This window comes from Glycine max, chromosome 18 (assembly GCF_000004515.6).
Source record: "Glycine max cultivar Williams 82 chromosome 18, Glycine_max_v4.0, whole genome shotgun sequence".
NCBI lineage: Eukaryota > Viridiplantae > Streptophyta > Magnoliopsida > Fabales > Fabaceae > Glycine > Glycine max.
Window position 1 is genome coordinate 41,572,397 of NC_038254.2, and position 15,644 is coordinate 41,588,040.

Consider the following 15,644-nt stretch of genomic DNA (forward strand, 5'->3'; position numbering starts at 1 on the left):
GCACGGAATTATGGAAACTATAATAAGAGAACTAAAAAACAAAAGGCGGAAAATACCTACTTTTCTAGGGTACCCTACCTACATTATGAAGCCCTAAATACAAGGCCCAAAAATAATGAAACCTTAATCTAATATGTACAAAGATAAGTAGGCTCATACTTAGCCCATAGGTCCAAAATCTACCCTAAGGCTCATGAGAACCCTAGGGCTTTCTCTTGCATCTCTAGCCCAATCTACTTGGAGTCTTCTATCCAATGCCCTTGCGGGGAAGGATTGCACCAACCAATCTTCCCACCCTGTATTTTGGAAGATGAGTGTGTTTTGGTCCTTCCAAAGAACCCAGAAATCCACCACAAATAAGATCCCAGCAGCACTTTAGCATAATGACAAATCCAAGATGTGTTGTCTTGATTAAAGGCTTGTTGGTTAATGTCTAATTGGAGTAGGTTCCAAATACGCTGAGCTTTATTGCAATCGTGAAGATGAATGATCGATTCTTGAGGATTTAGCCATTGCTCCTCTATTCCTTTGGGATTTAGCCACTTATTCCATATTTTTCCTACCTTGTCCTTGGCCCCATTACAATCTTAAAAGACCTTTTGATCCTCATGTGCTTGTGTTTATGGGTTGATTGTCAATTTTAGAATCTTGCCAAGTTTATGTGGTGTTTGTTTTCATGGGTGCTTTGAGGGTAAATAGTAGCCTAGACACTTAAGAGATAGAGTGTATATCTTGTGAGGCTTTATCACTTTTCATTCTTGAGCTGATTAACTATTTTGCCATGATTAGGTTGCTTGGATGATTTTCATGAATGTCTTGACTTTTCGGATCTCCTTATGTTAGATGTTACCCATTACTTTCATTCCTTGATGTTCATTGAGAAATATGTGAATGTTTTTGTTTGTCTCTCTTTGATATCCTTGGATTTTTTTCTTTATTTCATTTTGCCCAGGAGTGCAAAAGGCTAAGTATGGGGGTTTTTGATGTGCCATCATTTTCTTCTATTTCTTAAACCCTTTTCGCACCATTTTAATCACTGATTAGTCTTAATTGTTAAATTAATTAGGCAGTTTTATTATTTGGGCTCATTTAGCTAATTTGATGTTTTTAATCTAATTTCAGGAATTAATGAAACATTGGGCTTAATCCGAATTTTGGTTGTGGACTTGAAGAGGGAAAATAAAGCAGCGCTTACCTTAGTTAATTTCTAATTAGGAGATTGCAATTTTATTTTATGTAGTGCAGTGTTTATTTCGTTTTGGGCCAGAATAATGTAATAGGACCTAGTGACTTTGAGTGACTCTTTCAAATAGCAGCCTTGGGATTCGTGCAAGGCTATTCTGTTAGACTATTATTCAGAACATAGGGTTTATGTTTTACGTTTTTATGTTCGAATGCTACTGTTCACGTAATGCAATTTTCTATTTTCTGCTTCTAATTACAATTTCGTTCTTGTTTCTTCTTCTTCTTTCATTTACATTTCTGCTTTTATTTTCATTTACGTTTTCTCCTTTTATTGAATCTATGAAAGGCTAAGTTTTCTGGTGTTGTTTCCTTCTGAGGACGAAGCTCAACTCTCTTCGAGGTTTCGTTTATAATGTAGCATCCTGGCAATTTTCCCTTCACCAATTAACCCACATTCGTTAATATTAATATGTGCACGCTTCACGTTCGATTAATTGCCTCTGAGCCTAACTTGCGTTCATGCTTAATGGATGAAGGGTTAATTGGTGTACGTGTTGCCTAATCACGTATTGACAGCCCTAAGTCGATTTTCGCTTAGTAAATTGAAATAGGGTTGGATTAAGTGGTTAACTGTTAGGGACGAATTCTCCATAACCTAGGACAAGAGAGTGGCTTTTGAATCAGAGGAAACAACCCATTTTTAATATTATTAATTTCGTATTCTAGTTTGCTTGTTCTTTATTTCACAAAACAAACAACCCCCCCCCCCCATCGTTATTGTTACTGCAAGTATATTATGAACATTGGTTTATCATTGCTCGTTGGGAAACGACCTAGGATCACTTCCTAGTTACTGCATTTTCATGTTTATTTGATTCGGGTACGGCCTCCATCAATCATCTATAAAGGTGATAAAATATTTCTGACCACGTGCATCCATATCTAGACAACAAATATCAGTATGAATTATTTCTAATATGCTTGAACTCCTGTTAGCACCTTTCTTAGACGTGTTTGTAGATGCAATTGTCTTTGGTGTTTTGATGATGATCATGATGATATGATGCAATTGATGCAAATGGGCTTTTCAAGATTAAATTCAAGACAATACTTCAAGATTACAAGTCACAACATCAAGATGATCACTAGTATATTAGGAAGGGAATTCCTAATTGAATTAGCAAAAGGTTTGGCCAAGTAATTTAAATTAAAAAGTGTTTTTCAAAGGATTTACTCTCTGGTAATCGATTACCAGAGGATGTAATCGATTACCGGTGGCCAAATATGTTTTATAACAGCTACTAAAATTTTAATTCGAAATTTTAGACTGTGTAATCGATTACATAATTTTGGTAATCGATTACCAGCAGTTAATAAACGTTTTAATTCAAATTTTAAAAGCTGTAATCGATTACACAATTCCTGTAATCGATTACCAGACAGGATTTTCAGAAAAATAATTCTAAGAGTCACAACTTTTCAAAGGCTTTATTCATGACCACCAATGGTCTATATATATGTGACTTATAACACGAATTTGCTCAGAGTTTTTCAGAACAACAAGTGTTTATCCTCTAAAAGAGCAAAATCATTTTATCCTCTTAAGAATTCCTTGGCCAATTCAATTGAAATTCATTAAGGAATTATTTGAGTGCTCAATCTGTAAAATCTATCTCTTTCTAGAGAGATTCATTCTTCTCCTTCTCCTCATTCTCTAAAGGATTAAGAGACCGTGGGTCTCTTGTTGTAAAGGAATTCTAAACACAAAGGAAGGATTGTTCTTGTGTGTTTAGAACTTGTAAAAGGAATTTACAAGATAGTGGAACTCTCAAGCAGGTTGCTTGGGGACTGGACGTAGGCACAAGGGTGTGGCCGAACCAGTATAAATCTGAGTTTGCACTTTCTCTTCCCTTAATCTCCTTTGTTTATTATTGCTTTATATTCATATTCAAATTGTTTTATTTGAATTAATATTCAAGAAGTTCATTATTAAGGGAATTTATAACTTGAATAAAAAGTGAAATAGATTTTTTATTGGGGAAGTAGTTTGGAATATCTTAATTCAACCCCCCTTCTTAAGATATCTGAGGCCACTTGTCTAACAGTGTTGGTCTGCTTACCCTTAATGCAGTCCACACAAGTCTTAAAGTCAACAAAATCTAGAGTATCGAGTACCCCATCTTTCACTAATCTTTTAATCCTCTCAATGGAGATATGTCCTAATCTCTGGTGCCATAACATAGAGGAATTATCATTAATATTACACCTTTTAATACCAGTTTGAACATGCATTGAACTATAAGTGGCATAATTTTGTAAACCAAAAAGATAAAGACCATCAGATAAGATACCATTCCCAACACATTTAGAATTATAAAATAACTCAAATGATGTGTCTTTAAAATAAAAGGAATATCCAAAAGGTACAAGTCTAGAAACAGAAATCAAGTTTTGAGAAAACTTGGTACATAAAAGGTCATTTCTAATTTTAAAATAAAGCCACTACTTAAAGTTAAAATGCAAGTTCCAATGGCCTCCTGAGGTGAGCCTAGCTTATTGCCTAATAAAATGCTTTGCTCACTTCCCACTGGTTTCCTTAGGTTTTTCATATCCTGTAAAGAATTTGCAATATGAATAGTAGATCCAGAATCAATCCACCAGGTGTTAATATTAACACTAACCATATTAGATTCATAACATACTAATGAGATTGATTTACCTTTCTTCTCAAGCCATTTCTGGAATTCGGGGAAATTCTTCTTCATGTGTCCCTTCTTCTTGCAAAAGAAACACTTTGCCACCTTCTTAATATCAGCTTCAGGTGGTATTTTACCATTCCCCTTCTGATTAGCTTGAGACTTAGTTCCTTTGTTCTTCCCATAAACAGTTGTCAACAATGCACTCTCACTCATCTCCATTACAAGCCCTTCTCTTTCCTGAACATACATGGTCATTAATTCATTGATAGACCATTTGTCCTTATGTGTGTTGTAGGAAATCTTAAACAGCCCATATTCATGCGGAAGGGTGTTCAAAATGAAGTGCACCCAGAAGGACTCAAACATATCAACCTCCAGTTTCTTAAGTTGAGTTGAAATATCTCACATTGTCATTATGTACTCATGCACACCTTTCACACTGGTGAGCCGAAGAAAGGAAAACTTCATGATCAGGGTGCTTGCTAAAGTCTTATTTGAAGTGATGAACTGGTCATCAATGGTCTTAAGCAAGTCTCGGATCTTTCATGTTGGTCAACAGAACCGCGTATCCCAGCCGAGATTTTGGTCTTAATGAACATCACGCTGAGCCGGTTGGATCGCTCCCCTCACTCATATAGTGCAACATCAGCTGGGTTACTTTCATTAGTGATTGCAAGTGGTTTATCTTTCCTTATAGCATAGTCTATGTCCATCCACCCCAATTGCAAAAAAGTTCTCTCCTTCCATATCTTATAATTATCTCCTTTGAGTTCGGGAACATCACATTGAATATGAGAAAAACTAACAGTTTGAGAAGCTGCAAAATTCAAAGGTTTATGTCAAAATTTGAGGCATACTAATCTTAATTGTATCTTTTACCATTGTAAACATACTAGAAAATTGAGTCTTGTGACATAAAAATTGCTTGTGGGCTAAATTTTTAATTCAATACGAAACAATTAAACCTTACGATAGAATAATCAAATTACATACTCAAATTCATGCTTTACGGGTACAACATAAAAATAATTTAATTTCTATCACAAATATTTACTTTATGATAAAGTCGACAAATTATACATACCTCATGATGCTTATGGGTAAACCGTGAAAAATAATATGTCATTTTGTCCCAATTTACTATACAAATATAATAAAAATTCTCGTGGGATAAAATTCATTGTATAAGTACAATTAATCACAATAGTATGTCTAATTCCTTATATGATCTTTAAACAACTTAATATATAATTTTAATCAAAATATAGATGTTGTGGCTAATCCATAATTAATCAAAATTATAAAGATCACTTAGACATAAAACTTAATTATATGAGAATAAATCATATTATACATTTCAAGATCAAGATATAATATAATTATGAATAAGATTCTCATATAATTTCATAATTGAAACATAATATTATGCATTTGATTTCATATATACATGCATAGAATAAAATTTTCTAGAATATATTCATGCATAAAATAAATCAAAATTCCATAAATTTTAAAGGTAAACAGAATAAGGATATAACATATGAAAAACAATTACATATCAAAAAACCTTTAATGATTCTAATCTTATTTTTAACAAACAAGGTCATTCATACCATAAACGAAATTAAATCGAAAAAATACTGAAAATCGAAAATGGACAAGACAAAAGCAACTGAGGCTCTGATACCAAATGTTAAACTAAAATTTTTAACCTGTGATGTTACAAACTACAAAAAGAAACACAGGTCATCAACAAAATGCGGAAAAACAAAAATCAAAATATACTTCCAGCCATTGTCATGAAAGAGTTGCTTTGTTTAGGTTCTTCCAAGCTCTCACTCTCTCTCTCTCTAGATGGTGTATCAGATGAATTGGAAGAGATAAGGGCCAAATACATGTGCTATATATGGATATTCTATCATCAAGAATGCATTTAGTAGTCATTACCACCCATTAGTGATTATTACCACCCATTCAAAATTTGGCTTCTCAATTCCAAAACTAATGGAGTCTTTCATTTTCCAAAATGTTAAGACCAAAATTATTACACTATCTTCACCCCACGTGTTTCTTTGAAAAACATTTGTGAAAATATTATTTTGTTACTACTAAACGATTATATTTTGTTTTCATCAAACTTGTTTTTCTCATCATTTGTTTCTATCTTCCTAAGCCTATGATTAAAGTAACTATTTGACAAAAAATTAGCATCTTTGATTAACACACTATTTAACTCTTTTAGTTTGATTGCTATTATTTCAAAAAGTTAGTCAAGAGAAGTGCGTCTTTTTTTTCTAATAATGTGCATTGGAATATTTGGGATCAAATTGCTCTTGGGCTTTGAGAACATTTCAGATCTTGGGAAATACTTGGTATCCCCTCGCACCAGGATCGAGTGTATAAGCATACATACCAGTTTCTGATTTATAAGATCAACCAGCGTTTAAGAAACTGAAAAAGGAACATGCTCTACTTTGCGGGACGTTTTACTCTAGCTAAATCCGTCGTGCAAGCATTGCCCACGCATGTCATGCAATCTAATATTCTTCCTGTCTCTATCTGTGAAGAAATAGATAAAAAAAAATGCAGAAGTTTTGTTTGGGGCAATTCTAGTGAAAGTAGGAAAACCCATGGGCCTGGATGGAATGGTGTTTGTATGCCTAAATCTATGGGAAAGACCAGACATGTTAACCAGGCACTCCTTGTGAAAGTTGGGTGGCAACTTTGTAACTGGGGAAAGGATCCTTGGGTCTCTAAGTGATTCGGGCCAAGTACAAGTGTGGCCAATCAGTGATTCCTGTTATAGATACCACAAGCAATGGGTCTAACTTCTGGAAGGGCATTCGTAATGGATGGCAAAATGTTTCTCAGAATTTGCTGTGGTGAATTGGAAATGGTAGGATGACTGAATCCAAAGGCCTGGATCCAAAGTCTGCTTCTTTGTACCTCGTGATAGAGCTTGAGATTTAGAAAAACTTAATCTTCTTCCTGCTGAGACTATTAAAGCTATCAAAACCATTAAATGGATGATGATACTCCGCAGTGGGGTAGGTCTGCAGATGGAAACTTTACTACCAAAACTACGTATGAGAGTCTTATTTCTAACCATGGGCAGGATACCAATAACATTTTTAACCATCGGTAGGTGGTCCTGGATAGATTATGGTGGAGAAGGAATGAGCATATTTTTAGGAATAGAGACTGGACAAATGAGGAGATTTTTCACAATGTTAAGTGTATGATGGTGGATTTGTAGAGAGCTGATGTCTTCAAGCTGATGATTCAGGATTCTGGAACTACTTTTGATGGGTTGGCTTAGGTTCTGCAATGAAGACCACCGCCTGCTGGAGTTATCAAAATTAATTGTGATGGAGCAGTTTGTGCAGCGGATAGCAAGGCTGCTTGTGGTGGGGTTTTCCGTGACTGTCATGGCCAATTCATCTTGGGGTTTGCTAGTTCATTTTGGTGATGTGTGGGGTGGATATGGCGAAGTGTTCAAGTATTTTGAATGGCTTGCGTTTGGCATGAGTAGGGTTTTAGGGAACTAATCATTGAGTTAGATTCTCAAGGTGTGCTTGAGCTGATTGACCAAGGCTGGCAGATGGCTTTCCCAAATTTGGCTTAGGAATCTTAGAGCAATGTAATGTGTTTACCGATGCTCCTATCTTTGTGTCTGAGCCCTTAATGGGTGATTTGCGTTGTATAATGTTTTCTCATAATAGTTAGTTGATCTTGGTTGTGGGTGCTTTGCCCACATCCCTTCACAAAAAAAGTATGTGTGGATTACCGTAATCACATAATTGTTTGGATTTTTCTAATTGAACTTCAGATCTCGTAAAGTAGCTTCCGTTATCTATTTCAAAACCATCACGATGGGTTTAATAACAAAGCTGTATCTCTTGTAGTTGTCGTTAATTCAAATTAAAAACGAGAAATAATATTTTAAAAAGATTATAAAAATATTTTTATGAATCAATAAAAATGTATTTGATTGGAGTATATCATACACCCAACCTTCCTTATAGGAATAAAAATATGCTAAAGCGGGAAGCTTACTTCCTGCAAAATTATTTATATAGCTAAACATGTTTTCTTATTAATCTGAACAAATGAGAATTCTCATTTTCTAGCCCATCTTTTTAGAAATGATTTCATGAAGTTTAAAATCATGTCCCGCAAATGAGGATCAATGATTATTTTAAAGAAATTACATTGCTAATGACCCAGTGATGATTTATGGCACCAAACTTCTACCATCTATAATCATAATAAAATCTTAGTTCAAGAACCTGTTTTATTGTAATTTATAAAATAATCATTGGAACAACACTCAACACTACTGACAATAACAAAAATAGTATATCTTTCTTTTCTTACAAAAGCCATTCGTATACCCTTCTCCAATGCAACAGTCCTTGCAAAATTGATTACTTATACTGCATCTCATTTCCCCACACTTTAAGCTTAAGGGATTGCTTGGTACTGTTGTTGGTCCTGCAATAAGAACAAAAGTTCACAATTTTGATGAAAAGAACTCCTTGCTTTTGTTATTTAAAATTTAAACATAAAATTGATATAGAATTATTTACTTTTGTTGTTTTTCCATCTTTTTTTAATGTATATAGATAAAATATAATCACAGTATCATTTTTCTCATGAGAATTATATGTTATAAAATAAAAATAGATCAATGAGATCTTTCTGGCAATTACCTAATGCCAAAACAGAGGAAACAAATAAAACTCCCAAGAGAAAAATTTGATAGAAGCGATAAGCCATTTCAAGATGATTTTATTTTTCAAATTGTGATCTTTCTTTCATGTGAGATGAATATATATATATATATATATATATATATATATATATATATATATATATATATATATATATGACTATTGTGTATTACTATGAAAATTGTTTGTGCAAAAATATTACGTTATGAAGTGACGTGTTAATACATTATTGGACAAACATATAGTAACATGCATAAAATGTTACTAGTTTATTATTTGAGTTACACTTTTTTGTAACTTTTCAAACAATAAATGTTAGCAAGTTCGTGAGTTATGTTTTTTTTTTCAACATTTCTAATAATAAACGTTCCTAACTTACTTCTTTTTCTAGCATAATGACGAATCCACGATGTGCTGTCTTGATTAAAGGCTTGTTGGTTAACGTCTAATTGAAGTAGGTTCCAAATACGCTGAGCTTTATTGTAATCATGAAGATGAATGATCGATTGTTGAGGAGCTCCACACCTATTACAAACAGAAACCGCAAACAAATGATGTTTCAGATGAAACTGGTTAGTAGGAAGACTCTTATTGGCAGTGAGCCACAAGAAAATAACAACTAAATATGCTTCGGTCGTTTTGTTATAAGATAGCAACCGAAAGCACTTCGGTATATGAGATTAGCAACCAATTTTATTTTAAATAAAATGACATACTAAATTTTTAATTTTTTATAAATGATAATAAATATATAATATACTTAAATATATTTTATACTTGCAAAATTTTGAAATTAATATATTAGTGATATTTTTAAATTAAAACCAATATTTTGCAAATTTTATAAATCATAATAAATATATAATATTTTTAACTATACTATGATAATTTTTAATAAAATTAACAAATCAATATTTACATTATTTGAATAATATAAGTTAATCATGCTTATCAATAGTCTTTTAATTTTGTTTTTTTTTTAATAATTGTTTATTTTATATAATTATTTAAAAATTATCATAAATAAATAAGACCCTTTATATTATGAAAATATGTCATAATCAAATTTTGTAAAATTAAGTATTTTAAAATACAAGATATAAGTCTAACACTAATGATCCATTAAGATTCAATACTGTGTAAGTGAAATTTATGTATTGGTGAAGATCCAATTTGAGTTTATTACAATATGTGCACTAAGCAAGCCTAATAAGATGTAACTTATGTATTCACTAAAATCCCAAATTGACTCTTTAATTTAAGGTTTATTTGTAAAATCTGTCCCCCTATATTTCAAAATGTGCTGATTTTAACCGTTGACTAACCTTTTTGTTAAGTTTTAAATATTGACTAGATTAGAGAGTTGACCAACATTTTCTTAAAAAAATAAGAAAATTTAAAATGCTTGAAAATGGACTAAAACCATAGTCCTTGGAGTGAGAAGCACACTCTTTTATTATTACATCCAAGTGTTCATTTGAATATTTGGTACAAAATGAAATATTAATATAAGTTTTATGTGAAAATAGTTTAAAATTTAAATTTTATTCTTTTTTAATTTATTATATTTTTATAATCTTATATAATATCTTTTAAAATATAATATATATGATTAAATTTTATTTTCATATAAATTAGAATATGTATATTTATATAAGTTTTATTTTTATTTTTAAAATTATATTTATGTTTTAAAATAATGCTTGTGATTTACTAATAACATTTTTTATATATATTAAGATATTCATGTTATTTATTGTAGTATAGATAAAATAATATTATCAATAAATCACACACATAAATATTTTTAAAAAATAGAAAATACTATCATTTTATTTAATTGTGTGTGTTTAATATATAATTTAATTCTTTAAAAAAATTACATACCTGATTAAATAAAGTTAAATATAAATAAAAATAATATTATAAAAAGTAACAAGAATATTTTAATATAAGTAAAAAAATATTGTCATTAAATCACATATATAAATATTTTAAAAGATAATAAATTAAAAAAGAATAAAGTTTACATATTCTAATTTGTACGAAAATAAAATTTAATCTTTTATATTATATTTTAGAATATAGTATATAAGATTATAAAAATATAATAAATTAAAAAAGAATAAAGTTTAAATTTTAAACTATTTTCGTATAAAACTTATATTAATATTATATTCTATCTCAAATATTCAGATAAGTCATAATTTAACATATTCACTAACCAATGTTCGATAATTATTTATAAAGGTTCAGTGTGTAACTTATGCATTCATCGCTCTCCAATAATATGACTTTAGTGTAACATATATTAATAATTGATTGAGACTCAATATGACTTTTGTATAACTTATGGACTAATAATTGATTGAAACCCAATAAGGCTCAATATAACATATACACTAATCAAAGCTTAATAATTAATTAAAAGTTACTAGTGTGTTTATGTGATGTTCTTGTTGATAAATTAATATTTTTTTTTTCATTTTATCTCTCACTTATTTTTTAGATATCACTTTTTTTTGAAATATCACTCTCAGTTGATTATGTAAAAGAGTCAAGCTCAAATTTTTATTTATTTTTTAATTTCATATACTACATGTTAAGCTCCTTTTTTAATTATCTTGTATAAAAATAATTATTAAATATTATATTGATAAATTTATAAAATAATTTTAAAAAAATTAATAAAGATAATTGAGTTAGAATTAACTTAAGAAAAATTAATAAAAATAATTAAATTTTACTCACCAACTGCTACCATTTGTGTCAATTAGTTTATTAAATTATTATTAATATATATAATATTATGTATATATATATATATATATATATATATATATTAAAATTAAAAGAACTAATAATTATTTTTACACAACTAATTATTACTATTACTATTATTATTATTATTATTATTATGATTATTATTACTTGCAAATGATTTTTAAAATATATTATTTTTATAGAAAATTGAGAAAAATAATGAAACATGAAAAAAAAAATTGATAGAAATAAGGCACCAATTGGGATTGAAGGGTCTGAGATCGTAGAAATGGAATCGTTGGTGGTCACCTCACCTCTCCTAATTTCTTTGGCACAACGGATTTCTAAGTTTTGTCTTAAAAAATATTATATTCAAGTTCATGAAACAAAATGATGTAATAGTATCAAATCATTTTTTGCCACGTACACTTCTTGTTCCACTATTCAATAATGCACCATTATGTGTTGGCCAAAGCGTGATCTAATCGCTCCTTTTCAACAGGTCAGACAGTTTGTGTTTGTTTGACCAAGTGAACCAAAAACTTGCACAACTAAGATCCATGAAACCAGTTGATTCTACTATTCTTATGAAATCAAAGATTACAAGTTGCAGACTGTTCAACGTGTTTTTAGTTGTAATTTACCTTTTAAAATATTATTTATAGCTAAAATAGAGAATTTAAGACTATAAATTTTGTATTCCAAGGATGTTGTAACAAATATTATTATTATACATCACATCAAACACGTAAATCAATTGATATCAAATTGTTTTAATTTAGGTGATTTTATATTTGAGTCTGAAAATACAATTCTGTTAAATACTTAAAGAAAGAATTTTATTATTCATAATATTTATCTAACTTAAATAAGATTATCTTTTAGAAGGATACATATGATAAAAAAAAAACTATCAATATACATGTGTAAAAAAAAAACTATACAAAATGATATAATATTTTAAAAGGTTCGTGACTTATTACAAATCATTCTTAGAAATTGTATTTTTTTACTTTGGAATGACAGGACTTCATGTACACGAGTGAATAATTTTCAAACTCATTAACTATTTAGATTATTTACTTTTTTTTGTAATTGTAATTATAAACTTTTTTTCTAAAATATGCTGATCTCAACACTCACTAATCCACATACATTTTGATCTATTTGTGCTTTTGTGAAAAAACCTCGTTCTTTAGGATATTTTAAGAATGTTACTTCTAATAAATTAATGAAAGGATTAGTGGTTAGCAAATTTTGAGCATTTCTCTCAAAATAAAAAAAATTAAAAAAAAAAGCAAATTTGAGCGAAACTATTATAACTAAAGACTCATAATTAATAAACAAATGACTGACTATTGGGATAAACCCAAAGTTAAAGGAATTGAAAATTTAGTATTTGTCAACCTAATAGGAATTCCTGCGAGATTCTATCTAGACAATAAAACGTACACGTAATTCACAGGTAGGCATTTCTTAATGATCTTTCATGTATAATGTGCATTTCAGAAAGTAAAATGTATATAATTATAAACCTTATTTAAAAAATTAAAAGTTAAAATCATAATAAATTAAAAAAATATTAAAATTTTAACTGAGAATTTAATTTCCACTCAATTAACACTATTATATGTTTTAAAATACACCTTTTATTTTAAAAGGACCAAATTTGTTAACATAAGCTTGAGCAGTCAAACCGCAATCAATTCAGAGTATACAGAGAATAAAAAGTGAGAAAATATGTTTAATTAAAAACTAAATCTTACTCTCTAAATATGCATTCTCTCTCTCTTACTCTCTCTCTCTCTCTACATATGTTTAAACTTCTTGATTTAGTACATTCAAACATTTAAATATTAAAATTGTTTTGATAGCTCCCCTACTTCACAGACCACTTCAGTTACTTTTCTAAATCACCACTTTCTTTTGTCCCTTCCATCCTTTTATTTCAATGACCTAGAAATAATAACTATTTTGAAGCATAGCTTAACACGTGAGACAATGTTTCAGATGAGGGTACTTGTCTAGATTTTTCATTATACCCCAGCAAACAGATATACAATGTGCCTCATAAGAATCACACAATATTCTCAAGCTTAAAACAAAAAAAATTAGTAGAAGAGATTAGATAAGAATTGAACAACATAGACTTACAGTACAAGTTATACATAATAATACAAATATTAACTGTGCAATAACCTTCCAAATCACCCAGATGTTTAGCGTGCCCAAGGCTAAATGTCTTTACATTAAAGGGTTCTTTGAAAACATCCTCCTAGCAATTTTCCTTGTTTCAATTAAACTTGTGTTTAAGGATTTGACCATGATTTATTCTGAACTTGCTGCTTCAGCATACTCTACTGGGTCCAAAGCTGGTACATTAATGCATGTTTCCAGTACAAAACTTTGAACAAGTTCTGCATGCTGTTCAGACAATTCTAGTGAAGAAACCAAGTGGGTTAACTGATGACAAATCCAAAACAATTCAAGTAATACAAGTTCCTGCAAAAACTGAACTATAAATATTACCAGGTAAAATTATGGCAGTCATCAAGGTTGATCTTCATTGGACCTTGTCCGGGTCAAACGCCGACGCCTCCTTGGCACAGGAGATGCATCTTCACCTGCATCCCTAAATATACGTAGATCATCCTCAATGTCATTATCATGAAGACCCAGTAAACTCTCACCCCACAGATAGCGCCGACGTTCAGATGAACGACGGTGCCTTGTCCATGCACTCGAATGTGCTCTTGGTTCCCTAACAATTTCAATGGTGCTATCCATCATCTGAAACAAGATAGTGGTGGCTAACCAAGGCCTGTTAGCATTGTCAATGTTGCCTTCAACACGTTCATCTTGTAACCTACCAATACCATCTCCGTTCTCAAGAGCATAGTCCCCAACTAGCACAGCTCCAGGCATGGCAGACTGAATAGCACTCACAATATCACCATATTCTCTTTGGCGCTCAAAATGTCGCCAGGCTCTTTCTCTTGTAGGATCAACATTAGAGGGACGAGAAGTAGGATGAACTCTCCTTGCATGCCTACGCAATTCCAGATAATCACCAACAAATGAGCACGAGTCCCTTGAGCAACTTCTCTTCTTCATGTTCAGATAATTTCTAGCCTCTTCAACCACCTCCCAGTTCAATACTGAGCCTCTACATAAAGGGCATTTCAAGTTTAATTTTGACTCAGATGCATCTGCATCTAAATCCTCAAGCACAGCCCTGTCCTGCAAGGTCTCAGAATCAGCAGTTTCTAAAATCCCTTCATCATGTTGGTCTAAATGCCTACTTGGATCTTGGGCATCACCCTGTCTTGATCCTTGAGCAAGTCCAACAGATAATAGAGTATTAATTTCATTTTGATGGAGATCATTAACATCATGCATGTCAGATTGCACAGTAATGTTAACATCAAAACTATTACCAGAATTGTTTGTGTTTACTAAAGAACTGGGTAAATTTTGGTTCTCCTTAGAATTGTCCCTCATTTTTTTAAATCGGTCCAGGCAATTTGAATGTCTATAACTTGTATCACAAATGTAAGATCTGCAGCCCTTCTCATGAGAGCTGCAAAGGAGGAGAACAGCATTATGTGGATGGTCCATGCAGATAGGACATGAAACTTCATCCAATTCTTTGTGAAGAGCATGAATATCTGAATCACTACATAATCTTCTCTTAATACCAGCCATCTTCTTCACACTGTGTTAACTACTAAACATATTGAACTAATTAGAAAAGGTTGCAAGTAACCGGACCAAATTTTTTTCATTTTTTCATAACAAGATAGCATACAATTTTTGACATAAAATTATGAATAAAAAACATGGTCTGCTGTAGAAGAAAAATTCTATTTATCTAGGAACAAGCAAAGGATTACAATAAAAATGTAAACATACTAAAACTAGGTATAATAAAGTCCATATGAACAACTTAAGCTTTGCCCTATTGTGAATGTATAAACAACACCAAGAAGGAAGGTGATAAGATTGATGGATAATATTGTTCAGACTTCTAGTTACTTCCTCTAAACCAATTTTTATGCATTCTTCTATATCTAATTATATTTGCCCTTTCTTTCCTCCTCTCAAACATTAAAAAGGAACAAAATACAAATGGGAAAAATTGACTTTGACTAAATCTAGTATAACATTTTTCCCTTTTATTTACACAACAGTGGAAGGCCAATAATACTATCCTTCCCTACAGACATGATAACCAAGAAAAGTCATAATTTTGATTCTATGGTAT

The 15,644-nt window shown here is 30.9% G+C and overlaps 1 protein-coding gene across 20 annotated transcripts in view; it reads right to left on the reverse strand.

Moving 5' to 3' along the window:
• Nucleotides 1–13,504: 13,504 nt before the first annotated feature.
• The window catches only part of LOC100807316 (uncharacterized), a 6,007-nt gene continuing 3,867 nt past the window's right edge, over nucleotides 13,505–15,644 (reverse strand). For 4 of the 20 annotated variants that reach the window (XM_006602481.4, XM_006602482.4, XM_006602480.4 and 1 more), the window contains 2 exons: nucleotides 13,910–15,104; nucleotides 13,505–13,818 (listed from right to left, as the gene is read on the reverse strand). In XM_006602481.4, coding sequence (XP_006602544.1) covers nucleotides 13,931–15,085 — 1,155 coding nt within the window. In that variant the 5' untranslated portion in view covers nucleotides 15,086–15,104 and the 3' untranslated portion in view covers nucleotides 13,505–13,818; nucleotides 13,910–13,930. Of the gene's footprint in view, nucleotides 15,108–15,644 lie in introns of all 20 variants that reach the window. The other 16 variants (XM_041011877.1, XM_041011875.1, XM_041011876.1 and 13 more) reach the window with 9 other exon arrangements.